Source organism: Ceraceosorus guamensis (assembly GCF_003144195.1).
Source record: "Ceraceosorus guamensis strain MCA 4658 unplaced genomic scaffold IE81scaffold_88, whole genome shotgun sequence".
NCBI classification, from domain to species: domain Eukaryota; kingdom Fungi; phylum Basidiomycota; class Exobasidiomycetes; order Ceraceosorales; family Ceraceosoraceae; genus Ceraceosorus; species Ceraceosorus guamensis.
Window position 1 is genome coordinate 31,932 of NW_020290083.1, and position 20,316 is coordinate 52,247.

The following is a 20,316-nucleotide window of genomic DNA, read 5'->3' on the forward strand; positions in this document are numbered from 1 at the left end:
TCACTCGCATCGCCTCAAGGCCCTTCCCTTCACGCGGCCTCACTTGCCCATTTCACTTATAGCATATCTCACTTATGCCATTGCGTCGAAAGCACCGCAACCTGCATCGCTTCTAGGCCCTACCCTTCGAGGGCTGATTTTGTAACTGATGCCTCAGTCGCACTCGAAATGGGCTTGATCACCGCGGACAAGCCTCTTTTTGCAACAGCACTTTCCACCTCATTATAACATAGATACTCACCTGTGCAAGGCTGGTAACTCATCATGACAGAGATACCCACCTGTGCAAGGCTGGTAAAGTTGGGAGCCGGGTAAGACGATTTACATCACAACCTCCGTCGTTGACACTTCCGGGATCATCGCCTCCGTTACGAGCATTGAGCTCTTAAATAACCCTAACCCGTCTGCATGGCATTGGATCCGAAGGAAGCATTTAGGACCCGAGTTCGAGAGCGAGACCGCATGCTCACACGTGCATGCTCGATCTGATGCCGAACTCTCGCGCATCTCATCAGAAGACCGATTCAAGCATGTAGAGTTATTCTACGGGGAAACATCCCTCTGTCGCTGTACGGCTGGTCTCGACAAGCACTATAAGCCAGGTTAACATGCTCTCACTTGTGAGCTGGCGAGTGTGGAAAACCATTGCCAAGTGTGAGGCCGATGCTGCTTCAGCGTATATGATCGGGTGATCATTCAGGCAATAGAGTCCCAACGTCTTTCTAAGCTGAGCTGAGGCGAGCGAATCTCGGTTGAGCGACTCGTTGTCCCTCAGCAAGTCGCAGTGAAGCGCAAGACGTCGACAGTCTCTTAGACGCGAGTGAGATTTTGAATCTCTACATGCGCCCGGCCACAGCGCCCTTCTTCTGCTTTTGTTCTGTATCCTTTCCCCTACCAACGGCTGGCAGCTACGCGACGCTCTCAGTAGAAAAATCAGAGAGTTTACGATCGTGTCACGAAGCTCTTCAATGCTTGTATGTTGTTTCTCTACAAAGCTTTGCAGACATTCACGCGCTCGTATTTGCACAAGAGTTTCTAGAGATGATTCCTCGATGGGGACGTGCATTGCGACCCCCTTTGAGATTTAATGTCTGTTTATTGATCCGAAGGATAAATTACACAAGCTTCGACCTCATTTATATCCCGAACTCATCCTTTTGACGGTCTTATTTCCCAACTCTTGCGCTGAAAAGAATTTGCAGTGCCGCAACCGGTCTCTCTGCAAGACCTTCAGCTCTAACGAGTAGCCAACGCACGTAAAGATCCATCGACTTGTGGCGTTTTTTTGTTTTTTGTTCTTTTTTTACACCTCTTTTCCACTGGTGCACATGCGCCGACCTTGCTCACCGCCAGTGCGAACTCACCGTCTCGGTTCCGATAATCATTCTCACGATCACGTCTTCTCGCTGCGGTCACGAAAGTTTCTGATTCTCAAGATTAATTATAGGTGCTTATTTTGGTCATTTAGGCCTTTTACATTAGCATAATTTCACTGAATATCATATGCGAGAGTGATAGCGTCCCAGCGACGCGTTAGTGAGAAAGCACGTCGAAGTTTGGTCGATGAAACTTTGACCAAAACTTTCATGCGCTTTGTCACACCCCCTCGCGCCCACCAGCAAAAGTCCACGGGTATCACACAACAAGATTGTCGCGTCTGGAATTGGTGCATTGACCCTTCTCGATACGAACACAGCTTGATGACATGCGATCGCGTGAGTCAGTAGGATTGCGCGGACACTATTTACAGCGGGCTTATAACGATTCAGGCTCTGTACCAAGCTCGCTTCTCTCCCTATTTGTCTTCGAGACGCGTATTTAGCTCGAAAGAATGAACTTGATGAATCCTTGCTAGCAAAAGCGCGAGAACGCCAGACTCCAAATATACAAGAAAGCGCCTTTGTACAGCCTAAATCCTCTCTGAAATTGCATCAACTCCCTCACTGGGTGATGAAAGACCTGCGGTCAGTGATTGGTCGCTCAAAAAAACGTCGATCCTGCTTACGACATAACTTGTGCGGCATCACACCATTGAGATCGATCAAAACTCAAGACCAGTGAACAAATTTGCTTGGTCCTTCACTACAGATGTGTGTTGTCGACCAGTCCGAGTACTGCAAGTGATTTTGCCCACAAGAATTTGGCGGTAGCGTTCCGAGTGAAAGCTGCACATAATCTTTTTGAGGAGGCTTCCAATCCAATGGGTTGACTTCGTCTCAGCTGTCTCGAGGCGCGTCCCCGTGCAACAAAGTCATCGCTGTAAGCGCGCTTTGCCCCTATTCGGTCACAAAGGGAAAAAGCGATCGTGGAAAAGGCCCAGGGATACAGCTTTGCACGTCGCATTGCTTCACCTGAGAACTCCATTCAGGCATTGGCAATGACAGCAACTCGTAACTCAATTGCCCACCTTCCTGCGCGGATGAGTCGAGTGAAAGGCACGGTCTGGCTGGTGAGGCAATTGCGATATGTTTGACAGGAAGCGTCTTCATTAATTTTGCAAGTCCTCTGATCGTTTGTTGAATCGTTTTCACAACCCGCTATATTGTCACACCGTCAAATGAGGCTTTGCAGATCAGACAAAGTGATGGCCTCAATAGGCCAACCAAAAAGGCGGTACAAGAGTTCACAGCCAGTAACGAAGACTCAGCTACGTGTGACTCAACAAAACTCGAGAGACTCCTATGCACAGTCTTAGACTGTGTGGTGAAAACAAGATGCGAATTGGGAGCTTGTTTGTAAGTGGAGGCAATGGGAGCAGCTCGTTTTTGAGTATCGCGTTGGCTCTGTCGTTGGATGCGCATGCAATGATTCGCACAGCTGAGATGGCTGGCCCTTGACCGAGGAGCCGAGGTGGAATGGTCTGGCGATGGCCATTTGCTCCTGATGTTGATATCACCGCTTCGCGCGTCTCAAAACAGCTATGCTGGGGACCTCATCTGGTCTTTTCCTTCCACGCAGAGATCTCGCTGCGCGGGTGTGACGCGGACCTTGAATTGCATCATCCTCCTGTTCTGGACTGGGACCGCTGAGGACGTGCCCTGTATCGAAACACACACAGACACGAGAGATGATGATAGTATTGAAGAAGAGTGAGGCAGGGGTAAGGGAGGTGTTTACGTATGCATCTATCTGCAGGGCCATGCGGGTCACGGGCTTCGACACTGTAGGCGTTCACAGAGGCCATCCGTCAAATCAACAAGCTAAATGAGCATGCTCTTGACCCGCAAGGTGACAACAGGCACCTGCGCATGCTTGTTCTGGATTGCAACAAGGACTGATGTTTGGCTCAACTCCCTCAAGTAGCTGCTGAAGGCCGATGGCGAGGGGGGCAGGCTGGCAGAGGGCAGCAAGCGGAGCACCATGTTGTTGCCAATGGCAGGCATCTTGCAGCGCACCTGGCAGCTCATTCTCAAGTGCCACGCACATGAGGCAAAGTGAGCATTCAAAGAATTGACCATGCGCCTTGCTCATCTTATCTTTGTGGGACATCTGAAGCGCATAAAGGCTTTGCAGAGATTGACGCTGTCCTTGACAAGCTTTTTGGCTAGAACGGTGACTGCAAAGGTAGGGCAACAGCTGACATTGTGGATGTGTGTGAAGGAAGGAAAGGCGAAGAAGAAGAAGTGGCTGTTTGCTGAACTGGAGGCCAACAGAGAGTCTTGGGTAACTGCCACACTGCACGCTCATAGGGGCAAGACATTGTCGTTGTTGTTGTCGTCCCCGAGGAAAAGAGGACAAGATTGGGTGACCTGGTGGGACAAAGAAGGGGTCGGGAAAGCTGGGGGTGGTGGTGTTGGAAGAGGTGCAAGGTCAGAAGGAGGAGGAACAGCCAACATTGTTGATTGTTGTGAAGAAAAGAGGCTTTGCGGAGATTGACGCTGTCCTTGACAAGCTTTTTGGCTAGTGGGTAGCAAGCGACTATCGGCCGCAGAGTTCACGTTCTCAACGTGGTCGTCCAGGACCTTGTCCCACTTGCGCTTTTGTCCGTGCAGCATGTCCTCTGTGCTCCAAAATTCAATGTCCAGGTCAACAAGACTCTGCAAGACTGAGGTGTTCCTGAGGCTCCCCAGCACTTCCACCCTATTGAGCGCAAGCCAGATTGCAGCAGCAGTCTTTGGTGCAAACTTCAATGCCCCTGCCATCCCGGGGACCTGGCTTTGTTTGTCCACAGAGGCCAGGATGTGAACATCCTTGAGCCTGGCAAAGGATGGCAAGCTTATACACCGCAGGAAGGACCAGTCCAGCACCAGAGTCTGCAAGGCAGGCAGCTCAAGGAGTGGCATTGCTCCAATGGCCTCGTCCAACAATGTGCACTCTTTTGAAAAAGGAGCCATTGGAGTTGTTGGCAACGCTGAGTTCAAGCACCTGCATTGACCACATCAGACACCTTGTCGAGGAGCACGGCATCGCCACCACCTTTGGCATGCAGGAGAAGCAACAACAGGTGTGGGATGGAACGGCAGGTATGCTCTACCACGTGTATCGTGCAGAGAAGCAACCAAGCAAGGCAAGAGAGGGCTCCACCTCAAAGCGAGCCAAGAAGGTGGCTTCTTCCACCAAGGGGGAGACGACTGCCCTCGCAGACAAGACCAATGAAGCTGGTCCCTCGTGGTCCTGAGAGGGCACCTCTCTCGATGCACACCTCTCTTTCACCACCCCGGCGCAATGTGCCGCTCTACCGCCCAACTTTGAAGTCTCAGAAGGCCGGCATCTCAAGTCAGAAGGGCTCTGGCGCCGCAACAAGAGTGGTTTCTAGACAACTTGGTTGACGAGGCGTTTGGTAGAAGAGGCCAAGCAAAGCCAAGGAGGGCTCAATGTCCAAGCAAGTCAAGAAGGTTGCTTCCACCAAGGGGGAGACGCCCTTTTTGGGCGGCAACAGGGCATCTGTGCTTGCTGACAAGACCAACAAAGCTGATCCCTTGCGCTGCTCAGGGGCAATGGCCTGTTGCAGTGACAAAGTATTGAGATCTCCTGCGTACTCAGTCACAAGACTCTAATTGTTGAAAGTTTGTCAAAGCCAATGAGCTTCTGTTTGTCCAGCTGCAGAGAGGCCCGCAATTGGACCTGCGGCTGGAGATCATAATGTGACAATTGCCAACACCCAGAGAGCTGGCTTGGCAGCATCCACATCAGAAGTACGCAAGAGATATGTTTCGAACCGCGCTAGGGGTGGAAGAGCTGCTCATCAGGACACATCTGCCTCAAACCCAACAATCATTTGCCACCGGCCAACCAGCATTGCTCCCTCATTCTGGCAACTTTGTCCTGCTCTGGTAGACGCTCTGAACGCCATGGATGCCAATGGGGACTCTCTGATGGATCCAAACAGCAGATGCCCAACACTTTGCAAGGATCCATGATTGGCCTGCCACCAAGATCACCCAGTATGTGCAAAATCACTACAGGGATGATGAGGTTGTCACACCTAGACGCCCAACGGTGATCTACAACTACATGTCCTGTCCCCCTCCTCCCCCACCAGAGGTAACGGCTTCAGCAATCAGGCGCAGTGAAGAGCAGGTGATGTCGATGCTCGACAGCCCAAATCCTGACTATGAGCTATTGCTGGATGTTGTGGCTAGCTTGCCCAGCAGAGCTTTTGCGCCGGCGCGAGACTGGCGCCAACCTCAAAGCTGAGAACCTCTTGCTGTAGATCAATAAAAGGATGCCATGCAGGGCAATGTGAAAGGGCTGCAGACCTCAAGATACCAACATGGCCCAGATCGTATGAGCATGGTGACATGCTGACTGTCATTGACCTGATCAAATTGCTGCCACAAATTTGGCTGAGCATCCACCCACCATCACCCCTTGGCTGGACAATCTTCATTCAAGCGCACGGGACTACCTGCATCCAACCTGGCTGGAGTCGGGCTTGACATCTTAGACAAACCAAGCAAGACTCAAGACAATCAGGTCTGAACACTTCACATCCAAGCCAGACAATAATGCGCTTTCTCACAATTTGCTTCGATACATGGCTCTGTCCAAGCAGACAAGACTCACGACACACCGTCGATGTACAGAATGCCTGCATTCTCTGTGACACATGCTGCCAACATTTGTGACTCTGAGATAGACCCATGTATCAGTAGTCTTTGACAATGCTCTGCTGATTGTTGCAAGCTACAACAGTCACTGCCTCACACTGACACTTCTTGTTTGCTTTGCAAAGATGGACAAGCTTTGAGCATCCTTGACCTCCATTGCCTGCAGCTGCACAAAGTTGATGGCATTCAGGCCTCTGGTGTAGGCCCTCTTTGTGATGTTCTGCCCCATGCTGTGGAACAGCGTGTTTCACACGTCATCTGCCGGCTGTCGATTTGATCTAGCGCAACTTGCAATCCTGTGATCAGATTGCTCACTGGAATGCAAAAAGCACTCGCCACGCTGATCTTCCCTGCAATGTAGTGGTCCTGATGCCAGATCAGGAGCACGGGCTCGGCATGGAACCCTTCCAATCCGCAGTGAAGAGGATGTAGCATAGATGCGTGCGTTCCCGTCTCCAGGACTGCCACCATCACAATGATGTGACCAAAAGCTGACGCAGCAAGAGCAGCATGGGTCTTGCTGCTCATCCAGCATGCAGCTGGTGCGGGACACGTTGACTCCAGCAACGGCCTTCTTGCTGGACTACGCTCATTGAAGAGCGATGGGGCCAAGATGGACCAGATGGCTGGATGCTGATCTGCTTCCTTGCACAGACGGCGTTGTACCTGCAGGGATAGCGCGCGTGCACAGTCAGCAATCGTGAATGCGAGACGTCATGCGTCATGCGCATCGCGCGCACAGTCAGCAGTCTCGCAACGTGCGCGTTCACGCGCCCACAAAACCACCGCCATCACAATGATGCGACCAAATGCTGATGCGGCCAGAGCAGCATGGGCCCTGCTGGTCATCCAGCAAGCAGGCGGTGCTGGCCAAGACCGAGCGGGACGACGCTGTCCAAGGAAAGAAAGTCTCTGATCTAGCAAAGACAAACACCAAGACCAAGCGCAACACCGCACGGCAAGAGAGAAACACTGCTGAACAAGCCAGGAAAGACGCCAAGACCAAGCAGGACAATGCTAAAGCCAAGCTCACCCAGGCAATTTGCACAGAACTGCATCTGCGTTGCTCGTTGCCCCCCGTCAATAGACAGTACGAGAGGTTCGGCAGGTACTTGGAATTGCTGGTGGACGAGAGCTCAGATGGCTGTGCCTATCAGGACGCCTTCCGTGCTCACCGTCGCACTTGGCTCACAAGCCAAGTCCCTACAGCAATCAAGGGTGGTCCTACAGCTCTCAGGGAACACTACCTCTCTTTTGTTCTCCGTCATCGCCAAAGACCATGGCCTGATGCCTTTGTTTGCGACTTTGAGCACTGCCAGGCAGTACAAAGACTTGCGACCGATGGCACAGATCCAATCTCTGGCATTCACAACAACTCTAGCAGCTGCCTTCTTGCAAAGCTGTGCTTGTCAAAGAGGGAGGGGGGCCAAGATGGTCCAGATTGCTGGATGCTGGTTGGCTTCCTTGCACAGGCATCTTTGTACCTACATGCGCACCAGTCAGCAATGGTGAATGCAAGGCATGTGCTGCACAACTCACAATCAATCAGTGATCTTTTGAGCCCATCATCTTGTGTGCCAATGCTCAAAAGCTGCAGTGACCATCAGGCAAGGGTTCATGTCATGCTTCTTGAGCTGAACAAACAGAACGCAAAACCTCAAACTTGAGCCTCTTACGGTATCTGTGCGCGCTCAATAAATTGAGCCTCTTGCGGCATTTGTGCTTGAGGTGAGGAATGCGCGCCTGGAGGGTTCACAAAGGTCTTCACTTTGAACCATCTCCAGGCTTTGAGAGCGGTGATCCCAAGCACCTTGGCAATGTCCTTGCGCAAAGCCAAGTGGAAAGCGGTAAACATCTGATGCTGCAGAGACATACCCCAGATTGTTGCCAAACCGAATTGGGCAGCTTCCATCGCAAGCAACTTGGAGATGGCAGTACCAGCCTCCTCCACAGCCAACTTAACAAGCTTCTCTGTACTTGGCAGTCTGCACTCTTGCATCAAGGGACTGCTGATGGTGTTGCATGTGCCACCTAAAGCACCAAAGAAGGCAACTCTCGACAATGTATGCTCTTCGTTGCGGCACAGATGGAGAAGTTTTACATCCCGCAACACCTCCAAAAACGCAGACTTGTCTCCTCACTGGCCACGTCGATTATGATGATTTTCTGGGCTAAAGGCACCAATGGAGTGGCTGCATCTAATTGCTCCGCTCCCTGAGCACCATAAGGCGCCGTTTGGGCTGCTTGGGATTGGATGAGGATCTGATGCACCCAAGGAATGCTGTGTGCAATGTGGCTACTCTTTGCGCCCTGCCAGGTTGCCTAGACTGCATCCTTCTACTGGTGGCTGTATCTCTGAGCTTTCGCAAAGGCCAAGCAGATGCTCAAGACAAGCAAAAATAGCCATGCTTTGCCCCCTTTTCCAAACAGCTCCTTCTGGTGTCAGCACCCCGTGCCAGAGTTCAGCCCATTTTGGTCAGTGTTCGATGCCCTGTCAATCCTCAGCAAGACCATTGTGGACCTCACCCAGCACTGGTGCGCACTAGTCCAACCAGCGTAATGCACTCTATGCCAATTGCCAAACCACGCCGCAAGGGAGTTGACTGATTGGTGCTTCTGGGCAAAATGTGGAAGCTCAACAAGAACATGAAGAAGAAGTACGGCATGTGCAAAAGGCCTGATGTCCGTCCAGCGCTCATCGTGGAAAAGCAATGTGCTAGAGCTGACTGTGCGTCTTGTGACTCTGGAGTCAATGATCAACTCCATTGCTAAATTGCGCCTGGCAAGGCTATAGTACCAGAGATTGCTGAGCAGTTCGGCTTTCCCGAGGCTGAGGGAGAGGAGTTCGTCAAAGAGGTGACGTTGGGGCGTGATTTCAGAGTGGAATGGATCGACGTTGCCAACGGAGCCTACCCACCTGGGGACATTTCCCCAGGAATTGCCAAGAATGTCAAGTTCCCAAAGGTGGAGACTGATCGTGAACGGTTAAGCGGGAAGCTGAGGCAGGGCAGAGAGGTGTAGAGGCTTCACAAAGGTCGACGTTGCCAAACAAAGGGAACGCGTCGTCAAAGTCAGATTGTACAACATGAAGTTGCTCCAACAAATGTGGCGCGGAGCTTGAAGCGTATATTCCACGTCTTCATGACTTGCTGGTACCTTGCCGAGATTGGCGCATGCATGTCAATAGGGCGGGCACGTTTGCGTAGCAGGTTGAAGCTTCCATCTCATGGACAAGCACGGTCGCGGTAGATTTCGACTTGTTTGAACACATCGACGTAATGATACCGCGCACACAAAAGGGACCGCTTGCTTTGGTCGCGAGTGGCTTATCTGCCAAGATGTGGCCACCCGACTGTTCTGTACTCATTTCTTCAAACTTGCAAAGGAGGGCAATGCGACATCGCGACGGTTTCTAGAGTTGGCATAAATCAATGTTCGAATGTGGGTGGAGAGCGATGGCATAGCGGCTTGAGCAGAGGAGCATCTCTGGCTGGAGCGGCAGCCTGACAAATACCATCTAGCTCCAGCACTCCTCTTGCCACCGCCCATCGGTAATCATGCCCTCCACGTACTCCTTCGCTTGTTGCTCCGTGTAGCCACCGCGTTCAACTGCCACTTGTTCCACCGCCTTTCTGACTCCTGATGGCATGTTGCCCGAAGAGCCAGAGATCATCACATAGCCTCCGCCCCTTCGAGCATCGGTATGGCCGTTTGACATTCCGGGTACATGTGTGGCGTGTCTGCTGGGACGCAGGGCGTCCCAGACAAGCGCGCTCTGCTCCAAAATCTTGTCTTGCACGTACGTCTTGGCACCATCCTCCGCCTCGCGCGAGGCTGCCAAAAAATACCTCAGTATCGGACTACTCTGAGCATCTTCTCCTGCGAGCTGTTTCCAGTCGTCCCTAAACAGCCAGTCCCTCTGCGAGTGTCTGCATCCCAGAAACACTAGTGTGTTGTTGGGGTCTGAATTGCGCGCTGGTAGCGACCGTACTCGCTGTTGAACCAAAGCTCGGATCGGCGCAACCCCTGTGCCAGGCCCAACAAACACGACGGGCGTCTGCGGCGACTGGGGCAGACGCAGTGTTCCACGCTTGAAACGCACCGGCAGTATTGTGCCTGAGGGGGGTGGAAAGGGCATGAGTCTTGGGTGCATCGATTGCGCAAAAAGACAGCACGTCATCCTCCTTACCTGGCTCTAATGTTTCTACCCAACGCGAGCAGACTCCTCGTCTAGGCTTATCGAGTCGCGTTCGATACTTGACGAGCGCAATTGCGAGCTCAACAATGCATTCATTAGTCTGTGCGAGGGTTGCCGTGCGAGTCAGCTCGAGGCTAAGGGGGCTCAATGCGCGCGCTCAACTCACCTCTTTGGCACAAGCGATGCTGAATTCGCGTGGACGCAAAGGGGGCAGCAGATCGAGAATGTAATCCGGCGGGATCCTGACCTCGTCAAACTCTTCGATGACCTCTGTGCAGGTCCTGCGCACTCGCATCGCATACTCGTACAGCTCATCGGCTCCCTCGTTGTGCGACTGGCCCTCCGGTGCCGATCCGCAAAACTCGTCGAGCTTCTCGCGCTGCAGACTACCCTTGGGCGCCCAATGCCGCATGACGTCAAAGAAGGACATTCTCGGCACGCTGAGGGGTGAGAGATGCCTGGTGAGTAGGGTGCGCAGCGTAACAAGCTGACCTTTGACAAAGGGAGCTGGTAGAGGTCGCTCTGCGTGCAGAGAGAGCGGGTGAGCACCGTATGCCCCGCGACTTTGGCTTTTCAATCTGCTCACCATCGCTGTCTGCTCGCATTTCAAAGAGCGTGTCCGCCGTGTCCGCCCAGCCGGCAGCATCTAGAAACCTCTGCACCTCTGCGGCAGAATTTTCTGGCTGCAGGACAGCGACGTCGCCCGTCTCGTACCTGCTGCGAGGCGAGATGATGAGCTGATCAGGCACGAGGATGATTGGCGAAATGCATCTTGACGCCGCTCACCCGAATGATCCTTCCGAGTCGTGTGCGACCAATCTGAGCAGCCTGACATCCTGAAAGTGTGTCTGCATGGTCATGCGATCATTGCGCTCCACGACGGCCTTGTGAATGCGGCTGGATGAGCTGTCGACTTGTGGTGCAGGGCTTGGCAGTTTGCTGGTGCTGGTGCTGGCTTGTGCGTTTGTGTTTGAGGATCTCACGAGCCGCAAGAGTGGAGGCAGCGGCTCATCGTCGGGGATGAAGCTGAGGGAAGGAGACAACTGCTGCAGATAGTGCTCCTCTAGCACATCGAACAGCTGCCTTGTCCACGGATGCAGCGTACCATCGATGCTGATCAGGGGAGAGAGAGAGCATAAGCGACTATGAAGGGGGGGGGGGGAGTGTGCAGCAAGATGCGTGGGATGATGCCCACACCCACGCTCACCCGAGGTAGTGCTGATCGTCTGCGTCTTGATGGGGCAGCAATGGGGATGCGCCAAGCTGGAGCAATCTGTTGTGCAGCATCCTTCCAGGCCAGCAGAACCTCTCGTAGCTGGAATCGCCCAATGCCAGCGTGGCAAAGTGCGTGTCCTGCAGAATGTCGGTGGGCAGACCTGCTCGACACAAGAACTTCCAGAATGCCATGCTGCTGGCGGGAAAGTCGCCTTGACCGGTGGTGGAGATGATGAGCACGATGAGCCTCTGCTCTGGAAGAGTCAGCTGCGAAGACATTGGTGTGTGTGTGTGCGTGTGTGCGTGCGTGTGTGTGTGTGCGTGTGTGCGTGCGTGTGTGTGTGTGCGTGTGTGTGCGCGTATGTGTGTGCGGGGCATGAGCAGGCAGGCTTCGAATGATGGATGGCGCATCGCATACACGCAGCACGCAGCACGCAGCACGCGCTCACACTCACAGCACCGTAGCTCTGCACCGCCACCACCTCCACCTCCATCCTGCGCCTCCTCGCCACTCTTGCCAGCCTATGTGCCACATCCTGTGCAGTGCCCGTCTCGGTGGCATAGACGATGGTCAGCCTTCTCGGCAGTCCGAGCGCATCGTCGAGCTCCTGCTGCTGCTCCTGCTCCTGCTGGTGGTGCTGGTGGTGCTGCCCTTCCCATTGTTTCTCTTCCACCTCGAAATCTGCCTCCTGCAACGATAGCTGTTCCAGCTGCTGCGATGGGCATGATGCTTGCTGCTGCTCCATGGAGGGCGTGACCTTGCGCGCGCGCCTGATCTGGACTCAAGCTTTGCGGCAGCGCGATGGTGTCGTGGGGTGGTGGTGGTGGTGTGGGTGTGGGTGATGACGAGTCGCGTTGTGAAGGGGATGTGGGCGCGTGTTGAAGTGGAGGAACGGTCGGAGTGTGAGCGTGAGTCGTGAGTCGTGAGTCGTGAGTGTGCATGGCATGGCGTGGCCCGATGATGTGTGTATATGTAATCACGAATCCGCGAATCGAATCTTGAATCGAAAATCAAGCATTCAAGATTCACGATTGGTGATTCTTCATTGATTTTGATTTCCCTTTTGACGCGGGCGAAAGCGATGTCACGTGATTCTTGCTTTGACCGTCGGCCATGATCGGTGCCGTAAAGCCGATCGAGCTGACGGACGGCGGGCTGTGCGCAGATGTGCTCGCGGCATAGCGGCATCGGCATCGGCATCGGCGTCTTAAGTGAATCACAATGAATCGTTGAATGCAACAAACACGTCGCGAGCATCCTCATATCATCCTCCGCCTTCCTTCCCTCCCCCTTTCCCCCCTCACTCATCCTCACCAAGCCAAACCAATAACACGCCGCTCACTCACCAACAACGCTGCGCTGTGCTGCGCTGTGCTGTGCTGTGCTGTGCGAGGAGACAAGGCAGCCAAATATCCACAGAAAACAGGGACGATGGCGTGGTGGCCATTCCGTCGAAGCGGCGCGGGAGAGGCGGAGGCAGAGCAAGAGAGGCGAGGCCTGTTGCAGCATCCATCCGAGCGCAGACGAGCTTCAGACCATCACCATGTTCATCATCGCGGCAGCAGAGCCGACTCGCACTCGCACTCGGACTCGCACTCGGACTCCTCTGCCAAGGCGACACCGCTGCCCAAGATGCAGCTCTTCATCCTCTGCGTCATGAGGTTGAGCGAACGTGAGTGGAGAGCGGGGAGGGGGGTCAGTGTTAGAGTCGCGCGGGGAGGCTGTTGATTGCGCATACATGCCACCTCATCCTCATCCTCATCCTCATCCTCATCCTCATCCTCATTCTCATCCTCATCCCCATCACCCCACTCGCTCATGCACCCCATCATCACCACAGCCATCGCCTTCACAGTGAGCCGCTGTCTGATCCACGCACGCACGCACGCACGCACGCACGCCGCAGCAGCGCAATAACACCGTCACTGACGCGCTCACCCGCCCTGCCGCCCTGCAGTGCATCTTCCCATTCATCCCCTACATGCTGCACGATAACCTGCCAGACGTGCCAAAAGACGAGATTGGCTGTGAGTCTGGGAGTGGGAGCGCATGGCATGGCATGGCATGGCATGGCATGCCCAGGTCTGACTCCAGCCAGGCTGAACGCACCGCACCGCACCGCACCGCACCGCACCGCACCGCACCGCGCAGACTATGCTGGATTGGTGGAATCGCTGTTCGCAGTGGTGCAGTTCCTGACCGGCATGGTGTGGGGTTCGCTGTCCGATCGCATCGGTCGCAAACCCGTGCTGCTGATCGGTCTGGCAGGCACTTTTGTCAGCGTCAATGCTTTCGGTCTGGCCAAATCCTTTCACGCCATGATCTTGGCGCGCGCCATCAATGGTCTCATGAACGGCAACATCGCCGTCATCAAGAGCGTGCTGGGAGAGTTGACAGACGACAGCAATCAAGCTAGAGCATTCACCTTTTTGCCCCTCATGTTCGCCATTGGCAGCATCATCGGTCCTGCCATCGGCGGCACTCTCAGCGATCCCGCAAGCACCTTTCCCGATTGGTTCGGTCGTAGCCAGTTTCTGAAAAGGTATCCTTACTGGTTGCCGTGCGGCGTTGCTGGCCTGCTCAACCTGTTCGGTCTCCTCGTCGGCTTTCTCTTTCTCCAAGAGGTGAGCATTTGCATTTGCGCGCGCTTGCTGTGCATCATTGCGCGCTCGCCTCGCTCTGACCTTTGCTCTCTCCTCTCCCAGACGCTGCCCTCCAAGGTCAAGGCTGCCGCTGCAAGGAGGAGCGCAGATGCCGCCTCCGCCTCCTCTCCTTTGAACGCGGCCAGCGCATCTCAGACACCGCGCCTGCAGGAGTCTGGGCAAGCAACGCCGAGGCTATCCCACCGCTTGTCAGAGCCCGATCTGGTCCGTGCTTCGCTCAGCAGAGCATCCTCAAAGCTGACACTTCGTGCTTTGCAGAATGAGCCCGATGCTGAGCGTCGTCCGCTGCTGCTGCAGAACAGCGACGAACGAGCCTCGCACAATCAGCCCGCCGCTCCATCCCCCATCACCGATGATGAGGAGAAGCCGGCGTCATTCAAGGAAATCTTCAAGCCCAAGATTCTCACCGTCTTGTTCAACCAAGCACTCATCAACCTCATCAACGTCGCATACATGTCCGCTTTGCCCCTCTTTTGCTTCACACCGATCGAAAAGGGAGGCTTGGACTTCACCAAACAGGACGTCGGTACCATCTTGGCTGCCAACGGCGTCTTGGCCATCTTCATCCAGCTCTTCCTCTTTCCCTTTCTCGAGAAGCGTCTCGGCGGACCGCAGCACGTCCTCAAGCGCAGCTTGCCCTTCATGGCCAGCACTTTTCTCTTTTTCCCGCTCGCACATGTGGCGGCGAGGCTCGGCAGGGCAGAGGTGTGGACCGTGCTGGGAGCCATGCTGGTCTTCAAATCCATCGGTGGCATCTCCATCGTAAGCGGCACGCTGTGCATCAACAACGTCGCACCAAACAGGGCGAGCCTGGGTCGAGTCAATGGGCTGGGTCAGAGCTTGGGTAGTCTGAGCAGAGCTGTTGGGCCCATCTCGAGCACGAGCCTATTCGCTTGGTCCATCACCCATCCACAATTCCTCGATGGTCAGCTTGTCTGGATCGCATTCTTTCTAGTGAGTGGGTGCAGACGCTGCGCTGTGTGTGCATTTGTGGCGCCGACTGATGGATGGAGCTCCAAACTCGATCGCATGCCTCAGCTCGCATTCGGGACTTGGTGAGTCTGTTGCGGCACAAGCGCGACATTTCCAGCGACGGCTACTCATGCGCTACATGCTACCGCACTTCAGGTCGATGTCGCTGCGCATCCGAGATGCCAACAAGGCTGCTTGGCGACACAAGGGTGGCCAGGCTGCAACAGATGCTGCGCGCTCGACGAGCATCCCGCGCCAAGTCTTTACCACGTTGCGCCTGAATGCCGATCAGGAGGGCGAATGGTCTGGTCGGCTGCAAGATCACTTTCCGGAGCCCTTCAGCTCCCTGCTTGCGCAGTCGCGAGCAGACGCTTCTGTGCCAGCGACCATCGCAGCGCATCGCCTGCATCAGCGCATTCCTTTTCTTGCCGCACATCTGCAACGACTGCACGACGGCTTTGAAGCGCTGCACCACGTCGCACCAGACGTCTGGCCTGACCCATCTTTGGAGCCCGTCAAGGCTGCTACGGAGCAGAGTGTGTTGCTAGCAAAGCTAGACGGCGTCTTGGGAGCGATCAGCGAGGCCAAGAGGGTCAGAGTCGCTGTGGATCCTCGCGGTCACGTCGAGGTGGAACACTTTGGGCTATCTCCCACGCCAGCGGTCGACGCTGCAGTTTCGGTGCGCCTCAATACGGTCGGCGTGGCATCGAGCCTATCCAGGGAAGCGCAAGTGCTCATGCGACACAAGACGATGGCTCGCAAGGTGTACGACGAGGCGAGGGAGCATGTCGGAGCGACGCTTTTACCTGCTGGAAAACCTGCCGGCACTTGCTTCGATGTATTGTTGTGGCAGCAAGAGGGCGAGGCAGATTCGCAGCGCTACCTCACCGAAAGCAGCATTGCCAACATCGTCTTGGAGCTTTCTCCACCACTACGTGATTCATCACGCGAGGTGCGCTTCGTTACGCCCCACTCCAGACGGCCTTTTTTGCCAGGCTTGGCAAGACAAGAGCTGGTCAGGCGGGGCTTGGTGCAAGAGCGCGACATTAGCATCCAAGAATTGCGTCGCGAGCTTGATGGGGGAGGCAGACTGTGGCTCGTCAATGCGCTTCGTGGCGCCTGGCCGGTCGCTTTGGTCGATTGATCGCTGCTTGGGCGGAAATTGAACCTTTTGTCCGCATCGTCTTGACCCAATTCATGCTATTATCACCTCACATGAGCAGGTTCAGAAGCCTTTGGAAAGACGGGCACATGATGGCAGACTGCATACAAGATGGGTGGCTCTAACAGGGTGACGCGCGCCGCGAGCCGAGCATTCTTTACGAGGCAACATACCGAAGCGAGATGAGGTGACAGGGTTGACGAGAGCAAAGTCGGTGGTGGGGAGGGGAAGCAGCGTGGCAAGCTGGCATGTGCACAAAAGGGCCGGCATCCTTACGTGCTCACTTCCGAGCCGAGACCAATGTATTTGAGGGCGCGAGCAGTGCCTGCCTCGCCCACACTGCGGTAGACAAAGTAGCAGACTTGGGGAAAAAAACAATCAAACAAACGCGTGTGAGCCAAAGATTGATTTGACGAGCGCGCGCGCGCCATCGCTCACCGCCCTTGAAGAGGCCAGCATAGGCTCGCACCTCGTCGCCTGCTAGATGACCCGTCGTGAGGTCGCGCATGCGGTTCTGCGCCCATTTGCCAAGTTCAGCATCCGTCTCGATCAGTCTGGTAGGAGGTTGAAAGCCTGGACGAGGGGGTAGTAGGCGAGCAAGCGATGGTGCTGGGGGGCGTGAGTGGGCGACGGACGACCTACGTTTTGACGCGCCAAATTCTCGTCACTCACTGCCTCCGAGCATTTCGCGATTCTCTTCGAGGATGTCCTCTGCCGTGCTGACGATCAGCTTGAGCATCCTAAAGGAGAGTCGTGCAAAACGACCAAACCACATTGTCAATGCTCCATCCGGGCGGGGAGAAACAAAGACACGACGTGCACCTCCCTCCCCTTCCCCAACACGCTCCACTCACCGATCTCCACGCGTACCGAACGTGCGCCTGCGACCAGCATCTGCGCCGAATCGCAGGCAGACGCGCAGATTGGTCCACAAGTCGGGTCTGAAGTGCACGCCGCCAAAGAATGCGGACACGCGCTGAATGTCTTCTGGCATGCATGAAGCGGCGGGCATGGAGCAAGATGTATCGTCGCGCTGAGGAGGATTGCGATGAAGCGAGGGGTGGAAACTTGATGAACCGCCGTCGTTGGCGTGCATGATGCCGTTGTCGGGGTGAGACGAGCGAGTTGCAGTGGACGTGTGCGGATTGCCCGTGACGTAAGAAGGTGGCAGGGTAGCAGCGCGTTCGTAGCCAGATGGAGCGGCATCCCTCGTGGCGCGTGGATCGGCTTGAGGATGAGTTCGACAAGAGATTTCGTCTTGACAAAACACGCTGTGAAACGTATCGTCGGACACGGAACGAGGCGTGCCTGCTGCTCGTCCGTGTCCGTGCCTGTGCCTAGAGGCCAGTCTGAGCGAAGGCTGCTGCTGCTGCTCCACATTGCCGTACACCCTCTTGCGCAAATCATCATCATCATCCCGCACATCCAGCGCGGCTACGCTTGCTCCACGATCAGCTGGCAGCAGAGCTGACGAGGCGCGTACTGCTGCTGCTGCTGCTGCATGGGTGGCATGTGTGGAGAGGTCATCGGGGCGCACGACGATGCTTGGCAGTCCAAACCCTTCAGCTTGCAGTCGGGCCACATACTCGTCCAGGCGCACCACGGTGATGGCTGAAGCCGAGCTTGCCGTGCTGCTGCCGCCGCCTGGCTGCACATCCTCGTGGCTGACGTGACTCTGATGAGTGGACATGGCCATGCTGGAGACGGTGCTCAGGTTCGTTGTGCAAGGTGAGCCCAGGGCCGAATCGCGCTCGAGGTGAGCAGCGCTGGATTGCGATTGCGATTGCGATTGCGATTGGCTCTGTAGCGAGCCGGCGGAAGTTTGAGTGTTGGCGGCGGGCAGCGGGGCGACGGACATCAGGTCTTGATCGCGGGGCGGCGGCATGGGTGGCGAGTTGGTGCAGGATTGACCGAAGGGAATGCTCTTTGCGCGATCCTTGAGGCTCACGGTGAATCCATTTCGACTCTGACTGTTGTCAGCGGGCAATGATGTCTCCACATCGCGGTCGGGCAGCAGCATGGCGTGGGCGTGTGGGTGTGGGTGTGGGTGTGTGTTTGTGGGCGCTGGTGCGAAGGTGGGCGTGTTGCGCTGTCTAAGCGTATGCGTTCGTGGCGTGGCGTTCCTTTTGGGAGCAGGAGCAGGAGCAGCAGCGAGAGCGGCCTTATATGCCGCCGTCCTCTGCTGTAGTTGCTCTGATCGCTGATCGCTGATCGCTGATCGCTGATCGCTGGCTGCTGGCTGCTGACTGCTGACTACCGCGCGGCTGCCGATTGTGCTGATGTTCTCTCGCAGGGCAATGCTTGACGAAAGGGGAAGGGAAGGCGCGGCAGGCGTGCATGCAAGCAGCAGCAGCGAGATGGGCAGATATCACGAGATCGCCGCGCGGTGCTCAGCTCAGCTATACCTTGGCTGACTAGCCGGCGCAGAGACAGAGACAGAGACAGAGACAGAGTGCATGCAGTCAGTCCAAATACGCCCAAGTCTCGAGTCTCGAGTCTCGATCGAGTGATGATGATCGCATATATGCAGCCCCCGTGAGTCGTGAGTGTGAGTGAATACCTTCGCCCAGCACGCCCACTCGAGCTTCTTCCTAGCTGCTGCGACACGACGCGCCAAATAGCAATCGCAATTCCACGCGCGATTTGTCTGATCCCTCCCTGATCCAGACGGCAATTGAATCGCGCGGGCGTGCTGTGCTGTTCGCGATTCGTAATCCTGTGCGCGATTCAAGATTGCTCGCTTGACGACCGATCGGCCGACTGTCCATGTGTGTGCGTGTGTGATGTGTGCCTGCCTGCCGTGACACTCGAGTCGAGGCCGCGAGTAAGAGGTGCTGCCTGATCAATCAGCATGCGCCCAAGGACCTCATCAGGTCTGCCGCTGATGCTGATGCTGATGCTGCTGCTGCTGCCGCTACTCTCTCATCGTTGCAGGCACTTGCCGAGTCGAGGAGAGGAGTCCAAGAGTCACACCAATCTCCAAGCTTCTTGCCGCCGCCGCTGCTGCTGCTCCAGTCTGAGTCGAGTCACCGCAGCAGCAGTCACGATCGAGTGCGAATCGTGAGACACGAAACACGAATGAGCGCGCGAGCGTCGAGTCGAGTCGAGGCGCACGGGGCAAGGTGTGATGGTCACGCATGCAAGAGTGCTATTAAAGCAACTTGCGGCCAAAGTCGTGAGACGTGCAGCATGGACTCTGAACTCTTTTGCGGTTCGAGTCAAAGTCAAAAGTGTCAGACGTCGCATGTGCTGCAGACAGACAGACCGCGCGGCCGCCGCTGCACGCTACCGGTAATTGATTCTTGATTCAATTCAAAAGCGAACGCCACAAGGCAAATCTATATATGTACTGTAGGTACATACCCACGCCTTTTCTAATCGACGCAGACAGCCGCGGGTCCGCTCCGCTCCGTTGCGCGCCATATATCGATCATTATCAGCATCATGCGTGCGCGTGCGAGCCTTACTTTGACTCAAGACTCGCGACTCAAACTGTCAGACTGGTGCATGGTGATCGAGGGGATGTAGCTGTAATTCAAGATTTACCAGGTACCATGTCCAGCTTTTACCTCGATCGGAACTCTGTCTGGATCACGAAATGTGAATCGCGGACTTGTTGTTGTATACATGCGAACTTGTTTGGATCGTGACTTTGGAGCCCAGAATGTTGGCCGGGGACGCCAGTCTTGAGTCTCGAGCGAGAGTCAACAAGTCAAAAGTCTTGATGAGTCTTGAGTTGCAGGGGCATCCATACATCCACATCACGTGAAGCACGAATTTCGATTCTTTGATTCTTGGTTCCTTATTGTTCAAGTCACGTTTGGCCCGGGTTGGATTTGAGAGTCAAGATGGAAGCGTGAATCAAATGAATCGATCGTGAATCTTGGATTCCACGCAGTCATCAGACTCGAGGCGGCCGGGCCGCCTTTGAGTCAGAGTCTCGATCGCAGCAGTCACGAAGTTGAGCGCGGTTCATTGCGCTCAAGACTGCATGCATGCCCGCTGGCTGAGCGCGTGGATCGGATCTGTATAACATAGCTGCATGGTGCTGGTGC

At 55.2% G+C, this 20,316-nt stretch overlaps 6 protein-coding genes across 6 annotated transcripts; 2 read left to right on the forward strand and 4 right to left on the reverse strand.

Annotated features, from left to right (window-relative positions):
* Nucleotides 1–3,683: 3,683 nt before the first annotated feature.
* Nucleotides 3,684–4,283, reverse strand: IE81DRAFT_349739 (hypothetical protein; the record flags this gene model as incomplete). Its single annotated transcript, XM_025516439.1, has 1 exon — nucleotides 3,684–4,283. The coding sequence occupies one exon, from the start codon at nucleotides 4,281–4,283 to the stop codon at nucleotides 3,684–3,686; it is 600 nt and encodes a 199-aa protein (XP_025367077.1).
* Nucleotides 4,284–4,306: 23 nt separating this feature from the next.
* On the forward strand, nucleotides 4,307–4,618 carry IE81DRAFT_349740 (hypothetical protein; the record flags this gene model as incomplete). Its single annotated transcript, XM_025516440.1, has 1 exon — nucleotides 4,307–4,618. One exon carries the CDS (start codon nucleotides 4,307–4,309, stop codon nucleotides 4,616–4,618), a length of 312 nt encoding a protein of 103 aa, XP_025367078.1.
* A 3,104-nt stretch (nucleotides 4,619–7,722) lies between these two features.
* On the reverse strand, nucleotides 7,723–8,564 carry IE81DRAFT_349741 (hypothetical protein; the record flags this gene model as incomplete). The annotated part of the gene is made up of 3 exons (XM_025516441.1): nucleotides 7,723–8,081; nucleotides 8,192–8,331; nucleotides 8,500–8,564. The coding sequence occupies 3 exons, from the start codon at nucleotides 8,562–8,564 to the stop codon at nucleotides 7,723–7,725; spliced, it is 564 nt and encodes a 187-aa protein (XP_025367079.1).
* A 1,003-nt stretch (nucleotides 8,565–9,567) lies between these two features.
* IE81DRAFT_283141 (riboflavin synthase domain-like protein) lies at nucleotides 9,568–12,044 on the reverse strand (the record flags this gene model as incomplete). The annotated part of the gene is made up of 8 exons (XM_025511558.1): nucleotides 9,568–9,731; nucleotides 9,801–10,166; nucleotides 10,240–10,348; nucleotides 10,415–10,755; nucleotides 10,835–10,985; nucleotides 11,064–11,361; nucleotides 11,456–11,730; nucleotides 11,919–12,044. Coding segments are annotated over 8 exons (1,830 nt in total), but the record flags the coding sequence as incomplete, so codon positions are not given.
* An 851-nt stretch (nucleotides 12,045–12,895) lies between these two features.
* On the forward strand, nucleotides 12,896–15,186 carry IE81DRAFT_294127 (MFS general substrate transporter; the record flags this gene model as incomplete). Its single annotated transcript, XM_025512035.1, has 5 exons — nucleotides 12,896–13,136; nucleotides 13,305–13,318; nucleotides 13,422–13,491; nucleotides 13,616–14,088; nucleotides 14,425–15,186. 5 exons carry the CDS (start codon nucleotides 12,896–12,898, stop codon nucleotides 15,184–15,186), a joined length of 1,560 nt encoding a protein of 519 aa, XP_025367081.1.
* A 1,156-nt stretch (nucleotides 15,187–16,342) lies between these two features.
* On the reverse strand, nucleotides 16,343–18,728 carry IE81DRAFT_249454 (hypothetical protein). Its single transcript, XM_025511300.1, has 4 exons — nucleotides 17,116–18,728; nucleotides 16,934–17,001; nucleotides 16,700–16,870; nucleotides 16,343–16,622 (listed from the first exon to the last, which is right to left on the reverse strand). Exons 1-4 carry the CDS (start codon nucleotides 18,279–18,281, stop codon nucleotides 16,534–16,536), a joined length of 1,494 nt encoding a protein of 497 aa, XP_025367082.1. The 5' UTR covers nucleotides 18,282–18,728; the 3' UTR covers nucleotides 16,343–16,533.
* Between the last annotated feature and the right edge of the window lie 1,588 nt (nucleotides 18,729–20,316).

Bases quoted from the DNA above. Each gene is read 5' to 3' on its own strand.
- IE81DRAFT_249454 (XM_025511300.1), bottom strand. From the start codon at position 18,281: ATGCTGCTGCCCGACCGCGATGTGGAGACATCATTGCCCGCTGACAAC. The intron at 17,002-17,115 runs GTGAGTGGAGCG...ACTCTCCTTTAG, and splicing joins TTCGGTACGCGTGGAGATCG to GATGCTCAAGCTGATCGTCA. The intron at 16,623-16,699 runs GTGAGCGATGGC...TTTTTCCCCAAG, and splicing joins TGCTGGCCTCTTCAAGGGCG to TCTGCTACTTTGTCTACCGC.